We start from the raw sequence: 23,374 nt of genomic DNA on the forward strand, positions 1-23,374 counted from the left end.
AGTGTTTTACAGAGTAATAATTAATCAGAGGATTAAATTAATTTCAATGGGAGGCGCTCCCTCAGTGCTCAGTGTACAGTTTGTTTTAGTCTTATATGACACAATGGCTTGTTTTAAAAACATAGCGAGCTCTTTAGCCTATATAGCGTATTCTGACCATTACATGCCCGTTCTGAGTTTTCTATGTAGACAGCTCACTAGGTTTTGAGACACCGTCAGTGTCTATGCAGGGACGACAGTCTGGGCTAACAGCAACCGAGTGAGATTATTTATCTATCGCAAACTAGAAGCACTCCATGGGTAAGGAAACACTTGAGTTGTTATGTGGTGTCTGTGTTCTAGTTAGTAGCTCGTCGGTCTGTTTTATTTCCATTGCGAGAGATGACGCTAAAGTGCTAGTTAGCCGCACTTGCTAATGGAATCCAATGGCAACCGGTTAGCTTCGGCTAAACTAATGATGCACTAAATAAACTAGAATACATCGAGCAGTTTCATTGCACACTAGTTGTGTGCTACACATGCTTAAATATATATTGTCTACAAAGGAGCAGCAAATAGTGTTAATCCAAAAAGCCTAAATATGTGTGTTATTTTGACAGTCTTTGTTAGGACACCCGTTGTTTTGTGTTCACGCATAATTAACGTGTGTTGAAACTATCTGGTGATACATGTAAACATAAGTTAGAGTCAGTGCAATGCCGTGTATTATAGTGAAAATGCATTACAGTTTTTGTAAATATGATTTTATTTGTGGCTTTAAGGAAGGTACAGGATATTGTGTTTACACTTAATTCCAAATAATGTTCCTCTTCAGAAACTTTCATCAAAATGTAATGACTTGCCCAGACTCTAAAACGACTATATGATATGACTGAGGTCACCAGGCACTCTTGTTTTTCAAGTGCTTGTCATATGGGTTGTGTTCAAAATACAGTATTACTCTACTACCTTCTGAATTATGTATATAAGTATATAATTAATACCACATACTGTTTGCATTATTCCAGACAGTATGCATGATACATCTTTCAAACATTAATCATGCAAAGTGATGAGGTCATGTGACAACAATGTTGCTTAAAACCTATTTGTCACATGACCTGTTGCAACACCATGAATGATTAGTTTAGCCAGTGGTGTCTTGGAAATGATTTAAAATGTTAGTTAAGTGCTAGGAATTAAGTTACGTGCTTTTGTCTTTTTTATCAGTTTTTCATATTTTTATATTTAATTTATTTAAGTGTTAGTACTTTTAATAATAATTAAATTTTAATACATTATTTCAGTTAGTTGCCAAGGCAATATTTATAATTTACTTTGCATGTAAATTTAATGTATAATGTATAATGTATATTTTATTTATTTACGCTTCATTTCAATTATATATATATATATATATATATATATATATATATATATATATATATATATATATATATATATATATATATTAGTCAACAATAACAAAACTGGTAGTGTGCTTTTAACACATTATTCCATGCATACAGAGCATAGCACCTTTCTATGATAATTTATCTGAACCTCATCCATTTTTCCATTCACTTTTGTGTTTCAGTCCAAATCCTGGCTTTTGTTGGAATTGCCAGGCATGCGGATCAGGTTGCAGGGCTCTGGCCACGCGGCCCGTCTCCTCTCCGAGCTCAACCGCTGCCGCCTGTCTCGTGTCCTGTGCGACATCGTCCTCCAGGTCGGAGGCCGTTCCTTCCCGGCTCATCGCGTGGTGTTGGCGTGCTCTTGCACACACTTTAGCAGCCTCTTCTCCAGAGGTTCCAGCAACCAAGGTGCCGTTCCCACCACCTTCTCTCTGGACTTTGTTTCTGCTGCCAATTTCGAGAAAGTCTTGACTTTTATCTACACGGGTGAGATTTTCACGGACTTGATTGATGTGGGTGTGCTGTATGAGTTGGCAGAAAGGCTTGGTGTGAGGGAGTTGGTGAACGCTTGCCATGCCACCTTTCCTGACCTGCAGAGCTCCAGCTCTGGAGACCCAGTTGCTGAAGGGGATTTGGAAAGCGATATGGTATCAGTCAATCCCGTGGCTGCGTCTGTCTGCTCGTCCTCTGTAACCTCCTGCTCCTCGTTGTCTTCTTCAGCCGCTCCTACACCTGTAACTCCATCTCCGGTTTCTCAAGGTAGGAACAGCAGGTTGAATCGCTCCCACTTGGCCACCCAGTCGCCAAAAAATGAAGACTTGCAGATACATTTAGGTTACAATCAACAGGTTACCAACAAGCCGAGTCCTTTGGACGTTAACCGTTCTACAGACGCTCTTCCTTGCCTGACTTTGCAGCTTAAAACCGAGCGGGAGGATGAAGAAGAGGATGGAAGAAGTAACTCAGTGCACCAGCTTGTTGTCAATGGTAGCAAATCAACATTTGGGCCTCAGGAACAATGTTCTGTCCCTGATTCTTCAGCCCAGCTTGGAGGTGAAACCTGCGCCCCTTCGTCATCCTCCAGTGATCCATTAGACAGTTTGCAACTGGGGGCCGTTACGGGACCAATCAAAGATTCCGATTTTTTTGAGGAAGATCTTTCTAGCAAGAGGAACCAACTACAAGAGCAGACGGAGGGCGGCGATCAGTGGCAAGGACTTTCAGAGGACATCATTGAGCTGAGCGATGAGGAGGAGCACTTCATTGTTGAGGAAGAGGACGACGAGGACTTGATGTGCATAGAGAATGGTGAAAACGAGGCATCTCTCGGACAACTGCCATCATCGCAGCCATGCAAGTCATGTGGGATGCTACTTCCGGCGGAAAACTCCGTCATACAAACTCACGCTGAGACGCACCTCTCGGAAACTGGTTCATGTCAGGTGTGTGGCGCCTCCTTCTCGGACCGCGCTGCTGGTGTTGCTCATGCCCTCACACACGTGGGCATCTTGCTCTTCTCCTGTGACGTTTGCGAGCATCAGTTTCGGACTGAATCCGCACTGATCCAGCACAGACGTCAGTCAGCTGCTAAGTGCGCCCCTCAAAATCCAGACCAACTGAACGGATCCTCCCAACGACAAGGAGGGGAACTGCAGTGCACCATCTGTGCTAAATCTGTGGTGAATGAATTTAAGGTTAGTGGAACAGGTTTGTTTGTTAGTCGTTGTTGTTGTTTTTTAAGCATTGTAACTCTAATTAATTGAAATAAGGATGAAATAAGATATACATTTTCAATTAAATAACTTTTAAAACTTGGCCACTTGTTGCAAAAAATATAAAATATAAATTGAAGTAGAAATATAGGAATATGTAAGTATAGGATAGCGAGAACTGATAACTAAATAAAAAAATTAAGACATACTATAGTAGTGTGTGTCTGTCATGAATTTTAAATATAGAAATATAGTTAATATGATTCAGCATTAAAATAATATTCTAAAAATCAATTCTGCATTAATTACAGTTTCAAATAATTACTCAAAGAAACAGTAATTTAAAAAAATCTAAGTAATAGAAAAAATAAAAACTGCTGTATTAAATAATACAATAAATAATAAATATTTTATGTAATTTTATTATTTTGTATAACATAAAAAGCAGTATTCCATTGGTAACATGCTGCTAACTTAATATTATCTTGAGATGTTGTAATATTTCAATATTGTTGTATTTATTTTTGTTTTAATATTCCAACAGAATTTATGTTGACAACACTACCAAATACTGTAGAAAGATGATATAGTTCCATTTACTTTAGTATAAACAATATATTTCAATTAATTTAATTGATTTGGTTATATTAATAATGGATTATTTTCCCCTCAGGCTGTCAGGGACCACGTTCAGAGCCATGCATGCTTGAGTACATTACGCTGTGAAGTGTGCCAGCTGTCTCAGCCCTCTCGATGCGCCCTCCTGTGGCACACACTGACACACCTCTTTCCTATTTACACCTGTCCACAATGCGCCAGCCCCTTCCTGGAGAGTGCGCTGCTGGAAAGACACCTGTCTCTACACACAGAGGAAGGAGCATCGGCGAAACAGGCCGAGGGCAGCCCAGAAAACAGCGGAGAAGGCCAGGCCGAGCTGCGCTGCTTCCTGTGTCCACAGACCTTCCGCTCGGAAACCGCGTTTCATTACCATCTCAGCGTGCATTCGAACGAGCTCCAGGGCAGCCAGGTATGGCCAGCCAAACGCAAGGTGGACCAGATCCTCGAATACTCCTCATCCTCCTCTTCGCCAATGGAAGCGAGCGGCCCAGGTAAAACAGGTTACAACTTAAGCCTAGGCTTCAACTTGCAGGACAAAATGGCTCACGGCGGTGCCCCGTTTACTGCCGGACTTGTACTGAACGGCAACTCTGGTGGCGGAACGGGGCTTAGGGAAAAATTGTATCGCTGCCGATATTGTGGTAAGCATTTCGCACACTCGGGCGAGTTCACATACCACCTTCGTATCCACACGGGCGAGAAGCCCTACCAGTGCAAAGTGTGCATGCGCTTCTTCCGTGGCCGTTCCACCATGATCTGCCACCTAAAGACGCACTCGGGTGCCCTCATGTACCGCTGCACCGTCTGCGGCCTGTTTTTCTCCACACTTAAGATGGTTTCCTCGCACATGGAGCTCCACAAAGACCAGCTGCCACCTGATTTCAACATCGAGGAGACCTTTATGTATAATGACCACTCTAAAGAGCCCATCCCTAACATGGACACCTGAAACTCGCCCTCTCTAAACGCTCCGTAAAAATGTGTGCCCACGTTTACTTAGTCAGTACGTTGAGGGGGAATGACAGTAGACTTAGAATTTAAAGTGCCCCTTTTATGGATTTTTGAACATTACATTTCATGCAGTGTGGGAAGTCGTGGCCTAGTGGTTATAGAGTTTGACTCCTAACCTTAGGGTTGTGGGTTCGAATCTTGGGCCGGCAATACCATGACTGAGGTGCCCTTGAGCAAGGCATCGAACCCCCAACTGCTCCCCGGGCACCGCAGCATAAATGGCTACCCAGTGCTCTGGGTGTGTGTGTTCACAGTGTGTGTGTGTGTGCACTTTGGATGGGTTAAATGCAGAGCACGAATTCTGAGTATGGCTGAATGTCACGTCACTTTCACATTCATACATTGAAAACATCCTGCAAAGTTTTACATTTGAAAGTGCATCATGTATAAAGTTATTGTCTTTCAAAGTAGGGGCACTTTAATGAAGTGTTTAATGTGATCGTCATTTGTGTACAGAATGAGAGTGATTCTTGTTTTTTAAAAACTAATTTAAAGGTAATTTTTTTTTTTTTAATGTAGTGCTGATACTTGACCACTTGATGGCAAGAGAGACTGAGCAAGGCTGCATTGCCAATCAAATATTTGGACAAGCTTACTTATTTCCATTTCTTTTTTTATATTTTAGAATAATAATAAAGTAATCAAAGCTATGAAAAATAAATCAATAAAAATAACGATCTTATACTGTAACTTTTTCAAACATTTGACAAGAACATTATGATATAAAGTGTTTGAAAGAAGTTTAAAGAAGTTTACATGTGTGCCGAGCACTTTTTGGCTGCTTTTCAGTCACTATGTGGACCAGCTCATTTATTTAAAACAAAAATTTAGTTTTGTAAAGAAATTCTTAACTTATGCACCAACATAAGTTATATTTGTCTTCAAAGTAAGTATAAGCAGTTAGATCAGAAGATTTTTAAAGATCACTCCAAACTAATTCAGTCAAGTGTCTCCAAACTTTTGATTTGTATTGTTTTAATGAAGTCATTTTTAACGGTAAGCTTTTCCAAGTGCTGATCTGCGATTTACCTCTGTATGCTCTTCCGGCAACTCTTGTCACAATAAGCTAAAGGTCTCTGGATATTCCAGTGCAAATGTACGCTGAGAATATAATTTTTTCTATGTTTTCTGATAAATAAAGCAGTGCTCTTGTCTAGGTCAAGGATAAAAGGAAAAAAATTGGTCCTTAAAAAAAAAAAAAAGTAATAATAAATATATAACGGTACTTTTATTTTACAGAATAGCTGTTATTTTTATATTAGTGTTGTATATCATTGACAGACTAAATTAGAAATAGTTACCGGTTCATGAGATGTAGTGTCAAACAATTTGGATGTAATACATAAAGCAAAACTCTCTTACATAAATAAATTCTTACATAAATAATTTCATTTGGAAAAGAGAAGCGATTCAGACTGAGGTGTTAATACATCAGTCAGTTCATATCGCAGTGTTCACTTTCTTCACTTGGGACATATCAGAGTGTTTTGTGCAAATGGTATTGTGAATAAGTTACAGTTCTTTTAGAAAGCTGTGATGGTCTTTTGTACAACTTCCCCAGCAGTTATATGCTTTTTCTTTCTTTCATGGGACAGTTTTACATTGTACATTTAAATAATTTCTTATTCAATTCAAACTGTTTTAGCACACTGGTTCATTCATAATTGATGTCACTGGTCAAACCATAAAGTATACATTCAAAACTGCTGGGACATTGTGGTTGGTATAGCTTTATTTGTAATGTAGCACAGAAAAATACAGACTGAACCTTATAAAATGCCTGGTTTCAATACCCTTTATTTTTAGGAAAGAATGCACATTACCAGGGCTTTGCCACGGTTTGCAGCTGATGTTGTGATCATAAACTGTAAATATCTTGATACTACATTTTATTTTCAACATGAAACATGAAATTGCCTTATATTACTTCAGTGTTATTTATATGATTTATCCATGTTCAGTGTCACTATCAGAAATGTATTGTCTTTTAATACAGCTGTACTTGTGTTCTGAATAAAATCAGTACTTACGAAACTTGCCAGGGTCTTGTCTTTTTTTTAACAGTAAAATTTCGGCCATATTCACATCATTTAAACACAGCACCACTATTTATAAATGTTAATTACAGCATATTTATATTCAATATACATTTCTATAGTGAAATTTTTTTTTTTAGACATTGGAGCAGCACATGCCCTCAGGAAATGGCATTAGCCCACACGATTTGACACTTTCACTCAAACCTTAAAAAAATTATTTAAAACAAATTGTATTCATTTTTTTTTTCCATTACATCCATAATATGTACAAGTTGCTGAGCTCAAAGGTCATTAAAACAGCTCTAGGTGTTGTGATTGCGCATATGGACAGCTAAGTGAAAGTTTTTGTTGAGCAGAACGATCAAAACTGTCTTTGTCCAAATACTGGCATGTGGACAGATCTTTTATTACTTGTCAAGGAGTTCCTAGATATGACAATGGGAACCGGTGGAAATAAAGGTTACGAAAGGTGGACAATATTTCCTTCCTTGCATTGTTAGCAATACTGAGGTGAGATAAACAGGAGACAATATGGTTGGTTACCAGGCAACTGACCAAAAACAATGGCCTCATCAAAGCCATTCTTTTCGTAGCACATTCATGTGCTGTTTCACCAAATCGCCCTTTAGGAGTTTCCCACTTTACGCGCCAATGTCGGAGTGACTTGTGCTGGCATTACTGAGCTTCCTCTCTTTTACCGCCGTTGTCCCTGCGTTGTCAGGTACAGCATTAGATGGCGCACTGGTCGGCGGTAAAGAGATTCGACTGATCACTGTGTTTATTAGACTGTTGCGGAAGCTTTTACTGAGGAAGTTGTAGAGGATTGGGTTGGCAATGCAGTGAAAGAGCGACAAGCATTGCACGAGGCTAAAAGAATAGTACAGCACCCCGACTGTGTTGCAGGAGAACAGGTGTGGGTCCAGGTCGTCCACTGTCAACAAAAACAACACCAAATGGTACGGTAGCCAGCAGGCCACAAAGACCAGTGAGTACACGTGCACCAACCACACGTCCCGGCGATTCTGGATGTCCGGGACTGTGCGGATGGCTCGGGCGATCAGGACGTTGCAGGTGATGATGATAGAAGCCGGACCCAGGAACTGGAATATCAGGCAGAGGAAGGAAACCGACACGAACCACTCCGTGTAGTACTGCTCAGGAACCATGTAGCAGCCTGGTTCGTCCCACTCCAACAAGTCGACGTGGACGTTTTCCAGCAAGGCCAGCACAAGCGACAAAAGCCAGATCCCAGTGCAGAGAAACCAGCGGCGTTTGTGCTGCGTCGGAAAGCAGGCGGGCTTGTTGGGCCGCGTCAGGGAAAGGTATCGCTCCAAGGTCATGAAGGCCAGGAAGAAGGAGCTACTGTAGAAGTTTATGACATATACAAGGTGCGTGACCTTGCAAAGGAAGCGGCCCCACAGCCAAACTTTGTCCATGGTCACCTCCAGCATGAAGAAAGGCATGGTGAAGACCACCATCAAGTCGGACAAGCTCACGTTGATGACACAGAACAGCACGCCATTTGCCGAATGACGCCTTCGCCAGTTTACCCAGACCACCAGGGTGTTTTCGGCCAACCCTACCATGAAGAGCACTAGGTAAAGGAGGAAAAGAGTGATCCGTCGGCCATCCTCATCTAGATGGATGGTGCAGTCGTAGACAAACCATGGCGTGCCGTTGTAAAAGTCGTACGACGAGTTGTGTAGTTCGTGCGTCATGTTCTGCAGATGAAAAGACAGAAATAGTTGTTAAAAGGATGTTTACAAGGATTACCTTGAGCTTTTGTACAAGTAAATAAGTATTGTTCTTGCTGAGCTGGGAAAGGCAAAACATGTCTGATACAAAATCCTCAAAAAGTGGACAACTGCTCTGTCCTGACAGCTCCATCCCTAATCATACCTACCTGAAATTCTCAAAGTAATCCTGAAGACTAATTAGGGTTGCAGCTAAAGGGCCAGAGTTGTCCATCCCTGCTGTTAGAGGATTACGTGTAATGCATTTTCCCCTAAAATCTGTCTTTTTTGCCTGTTCCCAGCTCAGCAAGTTTTGAGAGTAGACCTTGAAGGCCAGAGTTGCCCACCCCAGCTCTTTTTGCACCAAATTTATTACCCCAGTTTGAAATTTCAAGTCAACGTAACCCCAGCAATTACTTTGGTTATCACCAACAATGAAATTCTTGTTGTTTTGCCCACAACAAAGGCTTAGGAGACATACCTTGCTATGTGGTTACTGCAGATGAGGCTCTGAATGTTGAGCCCTTGGTAGAAGCAGTCCTGGAGAAATATCACCGGAGGCTTTGGTTGACTGGAACGTTGTGTGGGATCTAGCCATACATTGGGCTGTAGGGCAAAATAATCTCCATCCACTCCCTGTCACGTGCCTGGTTGCTCAACCGTCACACTGACAGGACATCCTCACCGGACAGGAGGGGGTTGAATCCGACAGGAAGGATTCCAAGAATTTTTTGTCCACAGATGATAATATCCATGTAATCAGAGAGAATGTTTGTTTTTTCTCAGAGTACTGGTCTAAACAACACAAGGAGCCTAGAGGGAATTAAAGTAGTTGCACGAGGGTGTGGTGCAACAACAAAATAAGGATCAGAACAAGCTCCGGGGCGCATATGTTACACGTTACCCAAAGCACAGCAAATCTGTACCGATGAGCAGGCACATTGGTTGCTAAAAGTATTATGAATTCAGCCACAATGTTGTGTTAAAAACTTTCAATTTTAGGAAAAGCTGGGTGAGGTCTGCTAATGTGTTTGGAGTGATATTCAATGTTTTAAACAACTGCAGTGCATCTCTTGCATTCTATCTAAATAAAGTGGATATTGGATACATTAGGATGTAAATGTATTCATTAGGAAATTAAGAAAAACAAACAATCTATAATTGAGAAACAATATTATCAATACTGCAATACTGCCACTTTAAGGGTATGAGCCAAAACGCTCTGTTTAACTGTATGTCCCTTCCAGTGTTGCCAAGTCTGTGGTTTTCCTGTGGAATTGGGCCACACTAACACTATTGCTGCAGGTTGCTTTTCATGTGTGTGGGAAGGTTTTGTTGCAAAAACAAAAGAAGAGTGTGGAGCTTCAAGAGCTCATGCTCTATACCGGTGTTACGGTGACCGTGTATACTGACCTCACACATTGCTTCCAAACACAATTTTTAACTACCACATTCCTATTCACAATCATTCGGGTAGCACGTGAAGGGAGCATTAGTGAAAACAGGCAGAGACAAAGGTTGCTTTAGCAACATTAGCCTTACAGAACCAATGATCTTTTTTGGATATATAGGATTGTACTTATTTTTCCCAGGGACATTTCCTTCGAAAATGAAAGTTAACCAGCTCAGCGGTGTCCTCAGCGGTCTATGGAGACTCCTATGTTCGTTGGTGCATCCCAATACACAACACTTTTAATAGCCCTTTGGTACTGACATTGTACCTACAGCAGCTACAGCAAGAGAACAGTAATGGCAGACAGCTGCTTCTCACTCAGGGCTGTGTATATGCTAACAAAGCAGAGAGCGTCACAAATGGGTGGCTCATAGTCTGGAACTGCTGGTGTGTAGAGACTGTTTATGATTTGGGATTATAAAACAATGAGTGAGTGGATTTTTACCATTACAGGTTGGTTGTTTTCACACACTGCGGCCACACAACTGTGTTCAAACACCTTATAAAAGTGATTTTTGCATTCTATGGCAGCTTATAAGCAAACTACAAAAATGTATTATAAATATGTTGCATTGTTATTTTAGGAAACCAGAAACTGGTTGCTCAAGTTTGTTTTATTAACCAAATGTGCCTTTTAGTTATGATAATGGATTATTTAGCTTGCTTCACCACAGCTCAACTGTGAATTATTTAGATATATGTGGATTGACTGCTTTAATCTGAACAGATAAGCATGTATCTTTTTGGCCCTGAGCTCTGTTTTTTTTTTTTTTTTTCAGAGAATCTTTTCACAGTTGTGAAAGCCTAAAAGGAAAATCTTTTAGCTTGTGCCTAAAATGCTGAAAAAACACAGCCTCCAGCAGGACAATAGCAGGAAATGCTCTCGTGGTCGAAGGGGCAGTGAGTGGCAGGCAGAGCAAGAGGGGTAGGAAGCCAGCCGTACATCAAACCCCCCACACAACACCCCCCTCATCCCCCACTGAGAGAAGTACACACACTCAGGAACACTACGAACCGATTCCTAATCTAATCTGATTTAAAGACATCCATTTCTTTTTAGCAGCTTTTGGCTTCAAAGAACAAATGTTTGAAATGTTGTGGTTGGGTTGGCTTCAGTGTTTAGACATGAACACCCTCTTAGCAGTCCTGCAAGACCCCAGTTAAAAATGACAAATTTATAGCAAGTCTGTCAGCAACAAAGGGGATAATTCATGAAATATGGTTCAAACAAATAACTTTGTGAATTATACATTAAATAAATCACTTCAATGGGCAATTACGTTTGTATTTACAAATGTAAAAATATATTGCTGTGTATATGGCTGTTCAAAATTAAATACTAGCTTACTGAATAATATAAAATAGTATTGGTTAAACAAGCATCGACTAGTAATTCAAACAGTTGTATGTTACATTAAGATACAAGGTTATACAGGTGACCTTGCTATGATACATTTAATTCAGTGAATGTCCTCCATTTTTAATGAAACGGTTTCAAAGTTGCATTTGTAAACTATTTTTCCTAGTCCAATAAAATAAGAGTAGACACAAAAGTTGTAAAAATCATGATTCATTCAATATATTTGGAAATGGAAGATTGGGCCAAGCACATTGGTTTATGGGATCATTTTGCTCAAATGCTCTTTTGTATATACATTTTAGCAAATGTACCAAGTCATCTGAATATGCAATGGCATAAAGTGCACATACACTACATTTTTGTAGTATCTGCTAAATAAATCAGGAGTTGTTGAAATAAATCAGACTATTGGTTCACAATGAGGCCTATTTTGTACTTTTCACTGATTGGCTTTTACAGTTCTTATTGCTCTGGAAGATGCTAACCTACTTAACCGAGGGTTAAAAGTGACCTTAACCCAGCAAAGAATGAAAAGTCTTGAAGAGAATGTGACGCCCTGAACTCTGTGTTCCAGCTAATCATACAACTACAAGAATTCGTCAGCAGTTTGCTGGACGATTAGCTTTGTTCCCCCTGCACGCTCCCCATTGTTAAGAGTACATCTTTTTGCTAGTGAAACAGGAAAGAGTTTGTCAGCAAAATCACAGCTCCTGGAAAGGGCTAGGTGGATCCTGTCCTTGACCTCATGGAGGCCCCGCTAAATTATAGAAACCTCAACTTAAAGGTCAACACATTTTAGTTGTCTCAACAACAAAAAAATCATATTTTTTATTATATGTTGTAAAAAATATTAAATATTATTGTTATATTATTATATAAATATTAATATATTAATACAAATACCAAAAATATTAATAATTAATATTTTAATTATATATAAATACATACTTCCATTTACTTTAGTTTTATGACTATACAGTGTGTGTGTGTGTGTGTGTATATATATATATATATATATATATATATATATATATATATATATATGCACGCACATGTATATATTAATAAAAAACAAAATAGATATACTTTCATAAATGTGTTTTTACCATTTTTATGACTTAGGGTTAATTCAGAACTATTAATCAGAAATGTGGACAAATAGTAGAAGTACAAATGTTGACTGCAACTGTATGCTACTTTCATGTATATGTATATAAATGTTGACTCAACTGGTTTCATCCAATATATAATAATTCTTTTTTTTTTATTGTACTTAGGAATGCACATTATTGGTAATTACAGTCGTTACATGCATTATGTGAACACAATGTCTTAATGTAACATCTTCACGTTTTAAAACGGCTCTAAAAAAATACCATTTCAAGTACAGTGATTATGGACATAGTGTATTTGTGCCAATTGTAATTGTACAAACCTTAAATGAACAGATAACAGAAACTATGCTTTGGGAAATCTCTGAAAAACATTTTTGGTCCAAACACTGATTTGCAAAATAAAAATGCAACAATAAGGCATTTCATACTAAATCAGCTCAGTGTTGGTAGAATATTTCTACTACATAGTACAAAACTCCTCTTGTCTGCATTAAGGCTAACTGCATAAAATAGTTCAAATAAGAGATATGGGTGTGCTCCATCTATCAATATAAACAGTCAGCATTCAGTTCATAATATTACTTTAATCTAGACCCTTATTGTACACTTAGGGTCACTGGCTTGTGTGTCATCCTCCTCACATCATTCTAGTGCTGTGTAATAATTCAAGTGAAGCTAGCATGCACTCAAAGCATCGGACAACATGAGTTTCTGCTTTTCTCTACAATCAGTTCTGCAAGCGGTTAAGGCGAAGGTTTCCCTCTCTGCCAAGCCAAAGTCCATAGAAAGAGAGAGAACACACCAAGAGCACATTATGTCACTGCTACAGGTTTGGAGTTATTCTCCTTAACAGATTAGGCAACGTTCCCATGTTTGTAGGTTGTGCCACGAGCCGATTCATGTGAATCTATTCTAGTGTCATTCATGTGTGAATACATACTTAATGAATGTACTGTAGCTGTAGTGTTTAAGAGAAGGTCTAGTTCCTGTCAACATGTTGTACTTAAATAACAGGTTATGAAAATATCTGAAAATATGAAGCATCTAATAGAGGCTAAAAAAAATCAATCAACCTATGGGACGGCAGTAGACAGAGACCGCAAAAACATGTTGAGGGAATCTGACAAAACCTGTGACGCTAATGAAGAACAGTGCATGCCACTCTAGAATAAGAAATAAACTAAAACATTATATTTTGCTTAAAAAATTTAATCTATTAAACACTATTAAGATTTTTTTTTCAGACTTTATTTTTATAATAAAACACATTTCCCCTCCAAATTCTCAAATAATGCAAAACGTGTGTATATATACACGGTGTGTGTATATATACATACATGAATACACACACACAAACACACACACAATCTAATAGTAAATACATACAAAATATAGAAAAAGAATTACAATGAGACGTATTTCCAATTGTTGTATAAATAATAATATCCTAATAATATAACCTAACAATATTAATAAAAATTACTGTATTGATTAATATTATTGTCTGTGTGTGTGTATATAAGAAATGCTTCAATTTGTTTTCTATATTCATACTCAATAACAGTACTTTTTAAATAAAATTAATACATCGCTCTCTCTCATATATATACACACACAAATATATAATTCATAATACATTTGATCTGTGTGCATATGCACACACACACACAAACATATATATTAGACAAAAAAAGAATTTCATTAAAACAATTAGTGTATTACTGCAATGAGAATCACAAAAAAATACATCTGGACATATTATAGTAACAGGGGCAAATGTGTTTATTGTCATAAAAATAATGTCACAGTGAAAAATAACTTAACAGTCTTAAAATTAGACCTGATTTCTTTACGCAAAATATAATTTCTGTTTTTTCCTTTTGATTTTGGGGTGAAATGTGACCTTGAAGTGTTGCTAAAGACACCCAGTAGTAGTTATGCAAAAATATTGGAGATGAATTCACGGAATCGTTTGGCATACTGCTCGGGATGAACCGTAGATATTTCAGCACCAGCCTGAAAGAGAGAAACAGGATGAGTCGTGTTATTATAACCTCCTCCAACTCAGAATTAAGCAAATTATACTGGACGAGTGTGCAATAAAACTGTTTTTCCACTCACGCCATGTTTAACGGTCTTTGCAGCGTGTGCAGCTTTCTTCTTAGTGTCGTACTGCGTCAACACGTCAATGAGGCCCATGAAATACACCTCCCTCTGCGGCGCTCCTGCAATCCAACACAAACACACACATGACCTCCTTTCCCGCTTCCCGCTTCCATACATGCTGAACACATGTGGTTTCCCTTCCCTATCCTCAACTTCCTCTCGGTGTTATCAGCCAGAGCTTACCTGGGGCGCTTCTGACAGCGTATACATCAACATAAGGGTCAAATTCTCCAGGTCCCAGGGGTTTGAAGGAGTTCATGTAACCGGCGATGCCCTCCGGTGACGTGCCGTACGAGCCCACCTGCACGGCTGGCACAAGGCCGTTTTCAGGATCAGTATCATCTTCACAGCTGGGCTCCTCGGCCTCCTCGTCCTCCCGCTCGCCACGTGCCATGTCATGGATGCCTAACAACAGGCTGTAGTCCATTATCTTCAGCTTCACCAGGAACTATCATCACGGCAACATTAAGAGCAGGGATGTTAGGACCTTTACAGTTCATCATACACATTTTTGGTTTAAAGTACAAGTCTTTACCTCTACATCTCGGTTTAGTTTCTCCATAATCTTCTCTTTCTGCTCTTCGGTGACGTACACCTTCTGCATGTTATTTCTGAAATCCATGTCTTTAAAAGTGGGCAGCTCTTTGACCTGCATTAGAAGAAGTAAGAATGTCAGAACTGTGTCTGATGTTGCATCAGGTAACTTTAGAAAGTGATCTGGACTGATGTCCTACCTTCTCTTTGTCACTGGCCTCACGATCTATCAGGGAGCCCTGAATAAAAACACAACGTTAGACTCTTTTTAGGAGTCTTGAGTGTGTCTTTCATTAAATGGATCAGCATCAGATGCTCTAACAGACCATTTGTTGTGGATTTGTCTCTGTTGTACATTGTGAGTGTAATCACACCCTCTTGTGGCATAAAATCAAAATAGCAATAAAACAAGTCATTAAGAACAGTTTATACCAAAAGATATAAACTGTGGCCATTCACATAATTAGGAATAGATATAGTAACATCACAAATATTACAATTATTAATTTATTATGATACAGATACACACTGCAGTTAAAAAATTGTTGGTCAGTTTTCTTTTTCTTCAGTAAAGATAATTAAGATTTTTTTTTTTTAAAGCAAAAACAATTATATATACAAATATAACATCATTTTTACAAATATATTAAACGGCACTACTGTTTTCAACATAATGAATGTTTCAGCACCAATTCAGCATATTAGGATCATTAAGATGATGATTTCTGAAGGATCATGTGACACTAAACACTGGAGGAATAAAACATCACAGGAATAAATGTCTTAATTTTTTGTTCATAGTATTTCACAATATTACTGTTCTTATTGGATTTTCCAGAAAATAAAATCAGCCTTGGTGAGCAGAAGAGACTTTCCAAAAAATCTTTTTTAAAAATGGTACCAACCGCAAACCTTTGGCATGCATAGTATAAATGGTAGCATAAATATAATATTAAAAAAAATGTATAAACATTAGTGATTAATTTACCACCAGCCATTGATTTCATGTTGTTCGAAAATGTTAAATATATGAACCAAAACATTTTGACTGAGTTGGATCAGTTCACTGAAAACTTAACTTGAAGTGATTCATAGAAATCAAACTTGATAAAAAAAAAAAAAAAAAAAAAATTATATATATATATATATATATATATATATATATATATATATATATATATATATATATATATATATATAATCATAATAAATTATACTAGTGTTAGGGGTGAAAATACTCAAACTGAATTTTTTTTTATTGCTTTTCTATAGTATTAAGCCTCAAATGTCAACTATACATTGATTTGGTTTACAACTGTCACCCCGTCCCGTATACAGGACGCCTGCATTTACTTCACTATATTACAATTAAATCTAATCTAATCTTGACAAACTATATATCGTTGGAAAGGTCTAGGACTCCCAAATATATATTTTACCAATGTTTTTTGTTAAAATGATGTAGGAAAAGTAATAGATTAATTTATGACAAGAGTGCACCCTCCAAAATCTACATTATAACAGGAGTTTTGACCTTTGTTAAAAAAAAGAAAAAAAAAAAGAAAGAAAAAAAAAAAGACTTCCTCGTTGCCTTTTTCTCCATCACATTTTAGAAATCATCAGAAATTATATATCAGCTGAAAACTTAAAAAAAAACATTTTAAAATCAGACTGCATTACCATGTAAATGGTACATCAATATCATGTTACATAATGTTTTCATTCAAGAATTATAAAAATTTTAGTTTGAATCGTGAACTATAAAGTCCATGTTCAAAAATGTGAGTGACAGTTAAGGCGTTAAAAAAAAATCCATGGTATTATAATGATATAAATTTTAATGATTTTTCCACACATTTCTGCCATAGGCATATAAACTGAATGTCACCATTGATAAGCTACTACTAAATATTGTAGAAACTTAATTTTCTGTAAAGGTGCTCTGCAATGATTTGTATCGTAAAAAGCGCTATACAAATAAACTTTAATTGAACTGAATATACTAAAACTAAAGCAATGGAAAAACCCTTTAAAATAATCTGTAAAAACGAAAAAAACATCTTAAGCAAGCAGAATAACAGAAGTGGATTTTGAACAATTATTTGCCGATCACGTAATCATGATCACGTAATTGTGGCATTCGTAATTATAATCGTGTAAGGAATTCGATTAATTGTGCAGCCCAAACTAGTATAATATTAATTAATTAATAGTAATTATTTAATTTTTTTCTTATTTTGTCATAAATATATGATATTGCCAATTCTACAAGATGGAAAACCTTTATTCATCAATCATGTCCACCTAAATCTCTTCAACCAGGTCTAAGGGCATGTGCTGCATGATTTAGGTGCTGTTTGCTCAATGCTCATGAAGTTAATGATGTGTGCAATGACAAATATCAGTCACGCAATGAAAAGTTCAGGCACACATCATCAGAGTCAAAACATATCATCTCATCTCAGCCGCGGACAACAGTTCCTACCTTTAGGTCGTATTTCCTGTGGACAACGAGTCTGTGGCTGAACATGTTCCTCATGACGATCAGGTACGTGTCCTCGCTCTCCACCGTAACCCGGTACATGCCCAGAAACTGAGGGAGGAGTGTACTGCCATGACACTTCACTATATGCTGCGAGAAAAACACAAAACATACTGAATTATATTTTGGCAGTTTTATCCCTAAAAGCTTCACAGTCAAAATGTTCATTCAGTGGAACACAACACACAGTTCATAACCAACGAACCAACTTTGAGCAGCATATGGTATCCGGCAGCATAACAAGCCCACAGGCTTAATGAATGACCGTGTTTTCCCTCTCTGCATCACTGCACACCTAAACTCACTTATCATCAGCAGTGCTGAACTAAAACTGCAATATGAAGGAAATGCATGATTATAGCACTTAAAAGTGGAGTTTAACATTTAGGAAATGTGTCATTGTAGACTCTGGTACACATGTTAGTGCACCCTCAGGACATGTTGTGAATATACTCTAAAGGCAGTGCAAATGCAGAAGCACAGCCTCGATTAAAATCTGCTCACTCGGCTACAATGGAAACTGAGAAAGCCACTCACACAAACTTATCTCATGGTCATCACAGCACTGTAAACAAAACAGAGGCGCTCAAACGCTACGCTAACCCTACCCTTACACAAGCTAAAAAACAAGAGCTTTAAAAAGATATACATGTATCTAAAATAACTAAAAATACTTTATACTGCTCAAAAGTTTGGAGTCGGTTAGGTTAGTGTCTCGCCTGTGAATATAACACCCATAACTTTATCATGATGCTGTAAAAAGGGGAACACAATCTAAGACTACCGCTGTATCAACCATAAACACAACTTCCCATTCCCACAAGCGCCCAGAACAAAAGCTCACTGTCAGTTATAAAAAGAGCAATTTAACTATTTCAAGGAAGTGTGGTGGAACATGAAAATGACTCTAGTGGCTGAACAAGTTTTGTGTGACAGTGTAAAGAGGAAATGAACAACAGACCCGCAGATCCCAACTGGGTGATTAAACACAAAAATAGCTGGAGTCTGAATAATTTTGTCTGATTTTTCTCCAACGCAGGCAAACTTGTGTAAAATGGAAACTAAAAAACACATTTCAGTTGAAGTGCTAAGCAAATTGAAACACAAATGCATGTGAAATAATGTGCCTGTAACCAGCTTTTGAAGCTACAGTTTAATAAATCAGACAGTGCATCTTAACAATTTGGATGCCATGCTAGTTTCTGATCTGTCACTACTTCTAAAATCATACTTGTATGTAAATACCAATATATTTAAGACACTTTCATGAAGGATACAGCAGTGGAGCAGATATTAATGATCTGTTAGATTAAATATAACTTTTGATATAGCTTGATTTAGTGCATGTCCTGACCAGTGTGTCGTGAGATACCTGGTGATACTCGGAGAGAATGTTATGCATATCAGCTACTTCTTCGCTAGTGATGTGCTTTACTATCAGTGTACGGTCATAGGACGTGAAGAGAAGACCTTCCCCCTGTCCATCACCTCTCATGGGAGCACTGCGGGCCAGGGACACCTGATGGAAAACATCCATGCACGCAAGCACAAAAATTCAGATCAAATTAAGCAGTGATATTATAGTATATGCAAAACAAAAAGGAAAAAAAACTTTTGACTTTTGAATAACTGCTCATACTGTATGTTCTTGAGAACTTTGAATCTTTGGTGTCCAAATACAAGCCGATTCCTCAATGAATGCAATTCACAAAAAGTTTTTATTTTTATTTTTTATAAATAAATAAAAAAAGGTCACCTGGTAGTCAAGATCTTCAATTCCGAATCGCTCCCTGAGATTCCTGAAGACTTGTGGACAGTACTCCTTAAATTTAAAATGGCTCGGAAGATTCTCCCTGTAAGATACAGAAGGATCATTTCATTAAAAAAAAAAAAAAAAGCTTTTAATAAGTCACATTCACCTGAAGGCAGAATGGCTGCTCTGCAGAAAAAGCTGCCAATTACACTCTCACCATCATCACAAGAATTTATTTAAATGAATGGAAACATTCCTGCTTTGAAGAACAAGTTCACGTGCAGCTGTAGACACAGCGAACACACAGTGCAATGAAAATCTGTGTAAAATAATGAGGAGCTTTTGATACATACTTGTTGAAGAGATGGTTGTTGACTTTAATCTTGGTGTTGGCCTTGAAGTCGTCAGGAAGCAGCATGACAGGCACTGGAACTTGATTCAAATCATTTATCTGGAAAAACAGTTTGGGAGAAACAACTGAAATTAACTTCGCACTTGCAGATTTTCAATATAACACTGAATGACATGCCCTCTTCTAACATGTCATCGACAATATTTACAAGCAATCATTTGAAGTGCAAGAGACAAACCCATTAAACTTAGTAATACTGGAGTTAAATACACACAAGAGAAAGAGAAGTCCTTTCCCCTCCTTGAACAACTTCTATACATATTCTTTAACCCTAACACTAGACAATATATCAAATAAATTGACCCATTTTTATTCTAAATGATTATGTTCACTTAAAGGAACACTCCACTATTTTTGAAAATAGGCTCATATTTTAACTCCCCTAGATATGGCTAGGAACTATAACTCTCATTCCAGCATAATAATCAAAAAAATTTGCTAGAGATCCTTGATTATTACACCGGAATGAGAGTATAGTTCCTAGCCATATCAGCTTAGAAAGTCATGACGTTTCATTTTCCGTCAGTCTTGGTACATGATGGAACTACAAAAGACTCAAGTTTTATATAGGAAAAATATAGAAACTCTTTGGTGTTTTTTGAGCAAGATGCTAACAGTCTAATCAGATTCAATGATCTATGCTAATCTAAGCTAAAAAGTGCTTCCGCCAGACCCGGAGATCGGCTGAATGGATTCAAAAATGGCAAAACTCAACTGTTTTACTCTAACTGTTTTACTAAAAAAAAGTGGAGTGTTCCTTTAAGGCACAATCGACTATGTTTTCTTGAATACCATCAAGCATGCCTAAACTTTATTCATCGCTCTTTTATCGTTGTGTCAAAAATTAAGCAGTCCTGCGAAATTGTCATACCACCTAGTCAAGAGGATGGCTGAAGCTCACTGTCAACAGTAAAGATTAACTCCTGAAAATGCTGGTATTAAGCTGTTAAGATATTTAGCTGTTAATTCTATGTAGAATTCAGAAACCCTTGTTATAGTGACACTGGTGGCCATTAAGAGAGCTGTGGTCAACAACTTATTGCTCATGCCCTTGCACACACTCCATTGTAATGCGATCGAGTGATGGCCAATGTATTTCACCAACATCACGTCGACAGGTGAGGTTCATTAAATTCCCTTTCCCTTGATTTTCCCAGCAAAACTGCCCCAAATACTTCACATGAAAAGCAAAGTTGTAGAGCAGCACAGCTTTTCCTTCTGTCCTGTAATAACATTCATAGAGCAATATCTGATAGAATATATTTTAGCACATACTTGGCCAGTTTGCACGGAGCACAAAAACAGCTTCTTTCATCGTTTTGTTTTCCATGAACTAATTAATTCACCTGAATCTTGTCAAAAACCGGTGATGGGCTATTGTTAGATTTACTATTAGCACAGGTTAAGCATTTCAAATAAAAAAAAACTGTCTCTCAAAGAATTTAATTACAAATTACTTTTGTACAACAAAATACAAATTACTTGAACGTATAAATACACATTTTAAATACATTTCATTAAAAAACTGCCCAATCTCGGGCAACAACAAAATGCTTCAAAAACATAAAATCCCTCTAAAAGCAATCACTTCCTCTAAGATCCCTTTGGGAATTTCAGTCATAATTAAAAACACTATAATTTTAGACTCACTGCATACCCATATTAATCGTGCATTTTTACTAAATAGTTTTTTCGTGCATGGAACATCTAAATGCAGAAAAACATTATATAGACAAGACAAATTTAAGATATTAAAATCATATTTCGACATAAATTATTTTCTCAACACCAGTTAGTCATATGAAATCTGACTCATTTGCCAAACGGCTCTTTCGAACAGTGACAAAGAACCTTTCAAATAAACGACTCAATGATTCATTTAACTCAAGACGTTAAGTACATACTACATAATCATGTAGTCCGTCATTCCGGGGTTGAATATCATCTAAAACGTTCAATCAGAGTTATATATAGGTACAAATGATTAAAATGCTTTATATTCGTACGTATTTCACGAGTGATATTGTAATTTCATGTGCCCCAGTTAAATTTGTTGCATACGGAATTCAAATAATAAAAACAACTTCATTGAGAAGCTAAATGTGATTTGCAAGTAAATTAAACAATACTAAAAGTAAAATAATGCCCAGAATCGGGTGAACTGCTTGGACCGATTTAGTCTGATTCGACACTCGTCGAGACTACCGTTGTAAACCAATTCTATTTCAAAGATCCGACTCAAAAGAACGATTCGTTCGCAAATCGAACATCGCAAACAACAGCAAATCCGCCTCGTGCAATGAAACAATATGTCCAGTTTGCGCGTGACCCCACGTGCCAAAATCCATATTAACAACAGTACACACAAATTATGTATTTAAATAATAGATAATGCACTTAAAGAAAGCCATTCCCCAACATACGTACTTGCAGCTAACTGTTAGCTCAAAAAATGGCAGTTGTGTGATGTAGGAAGTTAAGTAAATAATATACCACCTTACCGAATGATTAACGCCCCACATGAACACGCTGAGCATTGGGTCGCTCGCTCGGAACACTTTCACCTTCTGGTGCACGAAATGTTTCTTTTTGGTTTTGGTTTTGGGGGCGAGCATGACCATCGGGCTGGAGGCGCTGCCGGTGTTACCGTGGGACGCCATCATCACGGTCACTCCCCGTAACACAGCGTTCTGTTTTCCTCTCGGATCCGCCTCCCTCTGTTCCTGCTCCGGTTCCTATAACTGACAATCAAAGGTCGAAATCAACCAAGCGCTAAGCTGCGGAGGCCAGTTTTCCGCTGTGTTTGCAGGCCCAGATGGACCGATTCTTCATGGAAGTGAACAACTCTAGGTTGCTGAAGTGTGGCAGTGATCCAGATGCTCCTCCCACAAGTTCAGAGGAACGGATCTTGATACATTGTGACAGCAGGAATGTGTGTCACCTGAGTCAACGTCACGTAGTTTGCGGACGTAACTGTTACAGGTGAGATGAGACAGTGGAACAATATCAATACTAACCTAACTATTAAACTGATTCGTTCCAGTGGTTGACATGATTGACATGTCCGAAAGAATCGTTGTTTTGTGGTGGATCTTTTCAATGATTCAGTTGAACCAGTAAAAAAAAAAAAAAAAAAACTTAACGAATCGGACTGAATCGGTTCGAGCGGTTCTCGAATCAGTTTTTCGAGCTGAAACATGCCCAATTTCGTTATGAGCAGAACCAATCGGTGAATTGAGAATTTGATGTAGGCAAACGACGCAGTTGTAAACATGAATAAGAAAAACGATGGATTTAGCCTAACTAGACAAAATAAAATGTGCGAAAAATGTTCAGCCCAAAGAGAATTAGTATTATTTAATGTAAATTCGAATTATATTTATATTGTAATGGCTTGTTTGGAATGTTTAGCCTATTTGAGCCAAAACATGGCTGCAACAAAACTGAGCTGGGATGCTATAATTACAATAAACAATAATTAAACTAAATTAATAAACTATAAACTAATTAATCTTAATCGAAAGAAAGAAAA

At 37.8% G+C, this 23,374-nt stretch overlaps 3 protein-coding genes across 3 annotated transcripts; 1 reads left to right on the top strand and 2 right to left on the bottom strand.

The window, feature by feature from the left end:
* Positions 1-52: 52 nt before the first annotated feature.
* LOC127944502 (zinc finger and BTB domain-containing protein 39-like) lies at positions 53-6,458 on the top strand. The gene is made up of 3 exons (XM_052540482.1): positions 53-300; positions 1,577-3,088; positions 3,780-6,458. Exons 2-3 carry the CDS (start codon positions 1,610-1,612, stop codon positions 4,671-4,673), a joined length of 2,373 nt encoding a protein of 790 aa, XP_052396442.1. The 5' UTR covers positions 53-300; positions 1,577-1,609; the 3' UTR covers positions 4,674-6,458.
* On the bottom strand, positions 6,448-9,150 carry gpr182 (G protein-coupled receptor 182). Its single transcript, XM_052540484.1, has 2 exons — positions 8,989-9,150; positions 6,448-8,495 (listed from the first exon to the last, which is right to left on the bottom strand). The coding sequence occupies exon 2, from the start codon at positions 8,490-8,492 to the stop codon at positions 7,416-7,418; it is 1,077 nt and encodes a 358-aa protein (XP_052396444.1). The 5' UTR covers positions 8,493-8,495; positions 8,989-9,150; the 3' UTR covers positions 6,448-7,415.
* A 5,049-nt stretch (positions 9,151-14,199) lies between these two features.
* On the bottom strand, positions 14,200-22,726 carry LOC127944503 (phosphatidylinositol 5-phosphate 4-kinase type-2 gamma). The gene is made up of 10 exons (XM_052540483.1): positions 22,344-22,726; positions 19,784-19,881; positions 19,434-19,530; positions 19,050-19,196; positions 17,621-17,767; positions 15,336-15,374; positions 15,137-15,250; positions 14,785-15,049; positions 14,557-14,660; positions 14,200-14,451 (listed from the first exon to the last, which is right to left on the bottom strand). Exons 1-10 carry the CDS (start codon positions 22,503-22,505, stop codon positions 14,371-14,373), a joined length of 1,254 nt encoding a protein of 417 aa, XP_052396443.1. The 5' UTR covers positions 22,506-22,726; the 3' UTR covers positions 14,200-14,370.
* Between the last annotated feature and the right edge of the window lie 648 nt (positions 22,727-23,374).

This window comes from Carassius gibelio, chromosome A23 (genome assembly GCF_023724105.1).
Source record: "Carassius gibelio isolate Cgi1373 ecotype wild population from Czech Republic chromosome A23, carGib1.2-hapl.c, whole genome shotgun sequence".
Lineage (NCBI taxonomy): Eukaryota > Metazoa > Chordata > Actinopteri > Cypriniformes > Cyprinidae > Carassius > Carassius gibelio.

Coding starts and splice junctions, on each gene's coding strand:
- LOC127944502 (XM_052540482.1), top strand. CDS start 1,610: ATGCGGATCAGGTTGCAGGGCTCTGGCCACGCGGCCCGTCTCCTCTCC. Junction 3,089..3,779: donor CTGTGGTGAATGAATTTAAG/GTTAGTGGAACA, acceptor TTTTCCCCTCAG/GCTGTCAGGGACCACGTTCA.
- gpr182 (XM_052540484.1), bottom strand. CDS start 8,492: ATGACGCACGAACTACACAACTCGTCGTACGACTTTTACAACGGCACG.
- LOC127944503 (XM_052540483.1), bottom strand. CDS start 22,505: ATGATGGCGTCCCACGGTAACACCGGCAGCGCCTCCAGCCCGATGGTC. Junction 19,531..19,783: donor AACAACCATCTCTTCAACAA/GTATGTATCAAA, acceptor TGTATCTTACAG/GGAGAATCTTCCGAGCCATT. Junction 15,251..15,335: donor AGGCCAGTGACAAAGAGAAG/GTAGGACATCAG, acceptor CTTCTAATGCAG/GTCAAAGAGCTGCCCACTTT.